Source organism: Ammospiza nelsoni, chromosome 12 (assembly GCF_027579445.1).
Source record: "Ammospiza nelsoni isolate bAmmNel1 chromosome 12, bAmmNel1.pri, whole genome shotgun sequence".
NCBI classification, from domain to species: domain Eukaryota; kingdom Metazoa; phylum Chordata; class Aves; order Passeriformes; family Passerellidae; genus Ammospiza; species Ammospiza nelsoni.
The window spans coordinates 22231032-22238531 of record NC_080644.1 but is presented as its reverse complement, the minus strand read 5'-3'; the positions used below and the strand labels follow the sequence as shown (position 1 = coordinate 22238531).

General features: G+C 70.6%; 1 protein-coding gene across 1 annotated transcript in view; it reads left to right on the top strand.

Moving 5' to 3' along the window:
- Positions 1–3092: 3092 nt before the first annotated feature.
- LOC132078447 (basic proline-rich protein-like) overlaps positions 3093–7500 on the top strand; it is a 7474-nt gene continuing 3066 nt past the window's right edge. Inside the window, exons 1-4 of the mRNA XM_059480584.1 lie at positions 3093–3293; positions 5666–5859; positions 5959–6028; positions 6108–6351. Coding sequence (XP_059336567.1) covers positions 3093–3293; positions 5666–5859; positions 5959–6028; positions 6108–6351 — 709 coding nt within the window. The remainder of the gene's footprint in view (positions 3294–5665; positions 5860–5958; positions 6029–6107; positions 6352–7500) is intronic.

Below are 7500 nucleotides of genomic sequence, written 5' to 3'. Positions count from 1 at the left end.
ACGCCGCGGGCAAGGAGCCGGGACCGCTGCGCAGCTTCTCTTTCGCCACTCGGATGCGAGCAGCGCGAGGCTCCGTCTTCTCCCTTTCGGCTCTCGTTCGCGCGAGAAATTCGGGGCTTTTTCGTTTCCCCCCCTCTCTCTCTGGGCTTTCCTCGCTCGCTCGCTCGCGCCTTTTCCCCGGGGCCCGCGCCCCGCTTCGAGACTCGGCCTCGCGCTGGAAGTCACGGCGCGCGGCGCACGGAACGGGGCTCGGCCGGGGCTGACCCGCCCCCCACAAAGCCGAACCACCCCGCCCGCCGACCGGTCGCCGGCGAGCGACCGGCCGCCGGCGAGGTTGGGCCGAGCGGGGCACGCTCGCAGGGAGCGAAACCCCGTCCGGCGCGTCCCCCCACCGGGCCGCGCGGAAAGCACCGGACGTGCTAGAGGAGACAGCGACCCGACGAGGCGGGCGCGGCCCGGACACCGAGGCCCCCTTTTCAGCCGGGGCGGCTCGCTCTGCAGCAGGCGGCGGAACGGCAAAGGAGCGCGCGGATCGGGCTCTGGTCCCCCGTCCGCGCCCCATCGGTTCGGGGTCATTTTCAGCCTCTCTCTCTCTCTCTCTCTCTGTCTCTCTCTCTCTCTCCATCATCCCCGCGGCTCAGCTCCAACCGCACCGCCGCCCGGCGCTGCTCGCGGCCGGCACCCACGGGCGCTCCCCGGACCGGGGCCGGCACCGGCACCTCGCGTGGTTTTTTAAGGACACCTGAAGGCTAGCGGGGCCACGCGGCCGTCACACAGCTGGGGTCGGTAAAGACGCCCTCCGCGGCAGCGGGAGGGGCGACACCTCGCCTGCGACGGGAAGCGAACTGGAGAGGAGACCGCCCTGCCCGAGCACCGGACACCCCCGCCGTGACTTCCCCGCGACAGAGAAGCCCCGGAAGGAGAGCCGGCCGGCCGAGGGCCCTCTCCGACGCCACCCGAAAAGCCTCATCGATCGGGCGCGGCCGAGGAAGGAGCCGCGCCAACAGCGACAAGGGCCCCACGGCCACGGTCCTGGGACAACGGCGACGGCCGCCCAGCCCCGCCTGCGGAGCGCTCGCGGCAGAGGAGGAGCGCGGGGGGTGCCGCCACCCGCCCGCCCGTTTTCCCGCGGGCGCCAACGACTTCCCTTTCGGCTAGGCAACGGCAGGACTGGGACTGGGCTGGCCCGCCAGGCCGGGGGGACTCGGCTTCCCCTTCCGGCCCGGGGAACCCGGCCGAGCGTGCGAGATAAAGTGCCACCGGACCGCGCCACCGGCGGCCGGCTCTCCCTTTCCGGGAAAAATATAGCCGGGGGAGCGGCACGACAAAAAAGGCACATGGAGACGCGTTCGCAACGATCCGTGCTAGCCACGGGGGCCGCGGGCCCGGGACACCGGGGACCCGGGGGGCGAGTTACGAGACTCACTCCCCCACGGACCCGCCGGCATCCCGCTCGCTCCCTTCTCTCTCGCCGCCCTCGCGCGCCTTCGTCGCAACGCTTCTCGGTGCCGCGGCTTAGGGCCGCCGGAGAAAAATCAAAAAGATCCGCGGAGGCCGGCCGGGCGGGTGCCCCCACTCTGCCCGCACGCCGGCACGCCTAAACCGCGGGGGGGGGGGGGGAAAAAAAAAAAAAAAAACCGCGGGCCCGCGTGGCAACCCAGCCCGCCCGGCATAAGCGGCTCGGTCGATGCGGCCACGACCGAGGTGGGCGAGGCGCCGCCGCCTCGCCCGCGACAAGTCCGGGGGGCTCTCTCCGTCGGGTGCCGGGTCCGCCAACTCCAAAAAACTCTGCCCGCCAACGCGGGTCCCCGGCTTAGGGCCGAGGAAGGGGGACGGCTTCAACAACGCGGGCCGGGGACGGGGGCACCCCGACCCCGGGCTCCACAGCTTTACCGGGCGGGCCGACCGCCGCCGAGGCGGACCGACAGCCCAAAACAGTGCCCGCCGAGTGGGCCCCGGCTTAAGGCCAGGCACGAAAGGGACGAGGCGCCGCCGCCTCGCCCGCCACCGCTGCCCAGGGGGGACGCCCCCCCTTGCGAATCGGCCGGCAGAAGCCGGGCCGGAACGGGACACGCTCGCAGCTTCTCTCTCTCCGCCTCGCCTCGGCCGCCCGAGCGGCTCTCTCGGATCGTCTTTCGCTGCCCTTCTCTCTCGGCCTGGCGGGGAGAGCTCTCGCCCCCTTCTCCGGCTGCCCTTCTCTCTCGGCCTGGCGGGGAGAGCTCTCGCCCCCTTCTCCGGCTGCCCTTCTCTCTCGGCCTGGCGCGGAGAGCTCTCGCCCCCTTCTCCGGCTGCCCCTCTCTCTCGGCCTGGCGGGGAGAGCTCTCGCCCCCTTCTCCGGCTGCCCCTCTCTCTCGGCCTGGCGGGGAGAGCTCTCGCCCCCTTCTCCGGCTGCCCTTCTCTCTCGGCCTGGCGGGGAGAGCTCTCGCCCCCTTCTCCGGCTGCCCCTCTCTCTCGGCCTGGCGGGGAGAGCTCTCGCCCCCTTCTCCGGCTGCCCCTCTCTCTCGGCCTGGCGGGGAGAGCTCTCGCCCCCTTCTCCGGCTGCCCCTCTCTCTCGGCCTGGCGGGGAGAGCTCTCGCCCCCTTCTCCGGCTGCCCTTCTCTCTCGGCCTGGCGGGGAGAGCTCTCGCCCCCTTCTCCGGCTGCCCCTCTCTCTCGGCCTGGCGGGGAGAGCTCTCGCCCCCTTCTCCGGCTGCCCCTCTCTCTCGGCCTGGCGGGGAGAGCTCTCGCCCCCTTCTCCGGCTGCCCCTCTCTCTCGGCCTGGCGGGGAGAGCTCTCGCCCCCTTCTCCGGCTGCCCCTCTCTCTCGGCCTGGCGGGGAGAGCTCTCGCCCCCTTCTCCGGTTGCCCTTCTCTCTCGGCCCCTCTTCACTGTACCAACTTTTTTTCGGGAAAGACGGGAGCCGGGACACAGCCACGAAGACTCGTCCCGGCTAGGCGGCACTTGCTTTGCCCTGCCGGCTGCACCAGCCTGGCCACTCCACTCCGCCTTAGGCGCAGGCACGGGATGAAACCAACCTGCGGGGATGCGGCCCGTCACCTCGCTCCCATAATACGGACAGACGCGTCCGAAGCCGCCGCGGCCTCCTAGGGGACCGATGGAGCTTGACCGGGAGAAGGCGCCGCCGCAGGCCGCCTCTTACGATGAGGCAGCCGGAGGCGGCCGGCAACAGCGACCCCTTGGTGAACTTCCGCAGCCGGCCGAGACAACAGGTCTACCCGGCACCCTCCGAAATTTGACTAAGTCACGCCGGGGCGAGGTAGACCTGGTGTCCCCGGAAGGCGCACGCCAGCCGGGGGCAAGGCCGACCTCCGCCGGCCCCGGGCTCCGGGGTAGACCTGGTGTCCCGCCGGATCCGGGGTAGACCTGGTGTCCCGGGCTCCGGGGTAGACCTGGTGTCCCGCCGGATCCGGGGTAGACCTGGTGTCCCGGGCTCCGGGGTAGACCTGGTGTCCCGCCGGATCCGGGGTAGACCTGGTGTCCCGCCGGATCCGGGGTAGACCTGGTGTCACGGGCTCCGGGGTAGACCTGATGTCCCGCCGGATCCGGGGTAGACCTGGTGTCCCGGGCTCCGGGGTAGACTTGGTGTCCCGCCGGATCCGGGGTAGACCTGGTGTCCCGGGCTCCGGGGTAGACCTGGTGTCCCGCCGGATCCGGGGTAGACCTGGTGTCCCGATCAAACCGGGGTAGACCTGGTGTCCCGGGCTCCGGGGTAGACCTGGTGTCCCGCCGGATCCGGGGTAGACCTGGTGTCCCGGGCTCCGGGGTAGACCTGGTGTCCCGCCGGATCCGGGGTAGACCTGGTGTCCCGATCAAACCGGGGTAGACCTGGTGTCCCGGGCTCCGGGGTAGACCTGGTGTCCCGGCCTCCGGGGTAGACCTGGTGTCCCGGGCTCCGGGGTAGACCTGGTGTCCCGCCGGATCCGGGGTAGACCTGGTGTCCCGCCGGGCCCGGGGTAGACCTGGTGTCAGGGGCTCCGGGGTAGACCTGATGTCCCGCCGGATCCGGGGTAGACCTGGTGTCCCGGGCTCCGGGGTAGACCTGGTGTCCCGCCGGGCCCGGGGTAGACCTGGTGTCCCGCCGGATCCGGGGCAGACCTGGTGTCCCGATCAATCCGGGGTAGACCTGGTGTCCCGCCGGGCCCGGGGTAGACCTGGTGTCCCGGGCTCCGGGGTTGACCTGGTGTCCCGCCGGATCCGGGGTAGACCTGGTGTCCCCATCTATCCGGGGTAGACCTGGTGTCCCGCCGGGCCCGGGGTAGACCTGGTGTCCCGCCGGATCCGGGGTAGACCTGGTGTCCCGATCGATCCGGGGTAGACCAGGTGTCCCGCCGGCCCCGGGGTAGACCTGGTGTCCCGCCGGCCCCGAGGTAGACCTGGTGTCCCGCCGGATCCGGGGTAGACCTGGTGTCCCGGGCTCCGGGGTAGACCTGGTGTCCCAGGCCCCGGGGTAGACCTGGTGTCCCAGAGCCCGGGGTAGACCTGGTGTCCAAGGCCCCGGGGTAGACCTGGTGTCCCGCCGGATCCGGGGTAGACCTGGTGTCCCGATCAAACCGGGGTAGACCTGGTGTCCCGGGCTCCGGGGTAGACCTGGTGTCCCGCCGGATCCGGGGTAGACCTGGTGTCCCGGGCTCCGGGGTAGACCTGGTGTCCCAGCGCCCGGGGTAGACCTGGTGTCCAAGGCCCCGGGGTAGACCTGGTGTCCAAGGCCCCGGGGTAGACCTGGTGTCCCAGGGCTCGGGGTAGACCTGGTGTCCCAGCGCCCGGGGTAGACCTGGTGTCCAAGGCCCCGGGGTAGACCTGGTGTCCCAGGGCTCGGGGTAGACCTGGTGTCCAAGGCCCCGGGGTAGACCTGGTGTCCCAGGGCCCGGGGTAGACCTGGTGTCCCGGGGCCCGGGGTAGACCTGGTGTCCCGGGGCTCGGGGTAGACCTGGTGTCCAAGGCCCCGGGGGAGACCTGGTGTCCCGATCAATCCGGGGTAGACCTGGTGTCCCGGCCGGAGCCGTGGTAGACCTGGTGTCCCGATCAATCCGGGGTAGACCTGGTGTCCCCGGCCGGAGCCGTGGTAGACCTGGTGTCCCTTCACAGCCGCCTGCCTCCCGGGCGCCACGGCGAGCCGCGGCAGCGCCGGAGCCGGCTTGTCCTGGTGAGCCAGGGCCGGCCCGGACCCGGGGTGGGCCTCCCATCTCCCTGTCGTCGCCCGCGGCCCGGGTGCCTCACCGTCCCCATCGACCCCGGAGCCGGGCTAAGCTCACAGCCTCATATCACCCCGGAGCCAGACGGCTCGATCAGCCCCGTCGCGCACAATGAACCCCACCCCGCTTTCAAGATCAATACATATTTTCGGGGTTTATTGTGTTGGTCATTCGGGATTTTTTTTTTTTTTTTTTTTTTTTTTTTTTTTTTTTTTTTGGTGGGTTTTGGTGGTTTTTTTTCGGTTTGTTTGGTTTTTTTTTTTTTTCTTTCTTTCTTTATTGTTTGTTGTTTCTAGGTTCGGCTCTGTTGGATGCTGAGTTTTGAGGCTGTTATCTTTTGGGGGGGGGTCGGTGGTCTTGTGGTTTGGATTTGGGTAGAATGGCTCCTCTATTCGCTTGGAACGAGAAACTCATCCGGAAAAACAAACCGACAATAACAATTGGCACATTTTATTTCTCCTCGTTTCGTATCCAGAGCACTCCCAGCCGAGCCGACGGGCAACCCGTGCCCCGTGGTCTGCCTGCTGACACGCTGAACTGGCGAAACAGCGCCCCCACCAACCCCCCGCCCCCGCCCCCGCCCTGTCCCACCCACGCCCTCCTGAGACCCTACACAGCCCGGCCCCCCTGGCCCCCGATGCGGCTCGCCCCGCCCCGCCCCGCCCACCGGTAGAGGCGGCTGCCGCCGGCACCACCGCCAGCACACAGGCGGCCACTTTCGGCCGGGTTCTTTCACGGTCCGCAGAGGTCTTCCGCCCTCGACGTCAGTCTAGGGGGCCGTGGGGGCTCGGGGCCGAGGCGCCCGGGGCCGGCACGAAGCCGCCGGCCCTTGGCCCTCGTCCGCACAGACACAGATACAGCGCCACACCCACCGCCCCCCCCCCCCCCCCTCCCCGTGCGCACGTTCACTCCCCAAGGTCATCCCTTCAGGCCACCACACCGCCGCGCGCGCACACGCGCGCGCGGACAACCGTCCCCGCCCCCTCGCCGCCCCCCGCCACCTGCCCCCGCCCGCCCGCCCGGCCGCCTGGCTGCCCGTCCGCGTGCACGCTCTCGCGTGCCCTCACTCCCTGTCCCTGGCCCCGTCCCCGTCCCCGCGCCCGCCCCTGCCCTTACCCCTGCCCTTGCCGTCTCTGCCGGAGCCGCCCACGCCCATCAGCGGTTGGGGGCGCCCCACCCGCCCTCTCCCATCAGTCCCCCGGGCGCCGTCTGCATACTTTTCGGGCTTGCTAGGCACCCGAAGAGGGAGTCCGGCCAGGCACCACAGGTCCAGCCACGGGCAAGGCAGCCGTGGCCTAAGGCCGGCCCGGGACAACAGGACTACGACGGGGCGTTGGACACCAGGTCTAGCCCGGGCCCTAGGGCACCAGGTCTACCCCGGGCCCCGGGACACCAGGTCTACCCCGGGCGCTGGGACACCAGGTCTACCCCAGGGCCTTGGACACCAGGTCTACCCCGGGCGCTGGGACACCAGGTCTACCCCGGGCCCCGGGCTGCCGGAGCCCAAGTCCAGCCGAGACATCAGGTCTACCCCGGGCGCTGGGACACCAGGTCTACCCCGGGCGCTGGGACACCAGGTCTACCCCGGGCCCTGGGACACCAGGTCTACCCCGGGGCCTTGGACACCAGGTCTAGCCCGGGCCCTAGGGCACCAGGTCTACCCCGGGCCCCGGGACACCAGGTCTACCCCGGGCGCTGGGACACCAGGTCTACCCCAGGGCCTTGGACACCAGGTCTACCCCGGGCGCCGGGACACCAGGTCTACCCCGGGCCCCGGGCTGCCGGAGCCTAAGTCCAGCCGAGACATCAGGTCTACCCCGGGCGCTGGGACACCAGGTCTACCCCGGGGCCTTGGACACCAGGTCTACCCCGAGCCCTGGGACACCAGGTCTACCCCGGGCGCTGGGACACCAGGTCTACCCCGGGGCATTGGACACCAGGTCTACCCCGGGCGCTGGGACACCAGGTCTACCCCGGGGCCTTGGACACCAGGTCTACCCCGAGCCCTGGGACCCCAGGTCTACCCCGAGCCCTGGGACACCAGGTCTACCCCGAGCCCTGGGACACCAGGTCTACCCCGGGCGCTGGGACACCAGGTCTACCCCGGGCCCTGGGACACCAGGTCTACCCCGGGCGCTGGGACACCAGGTCTACCCCGGGGCCTTGGACACCAGGTCTGCCCCGGGACACCAGGTCTACCCCGGGCCCCGGGACACCAGGTCTACCCCGGGCGCTGGGACACCAGGTCTACCCCGGGGCCTTGGACACCAGGTCTACCCCGGGTGCTGGGACACCAGGTCTACCCCGGGC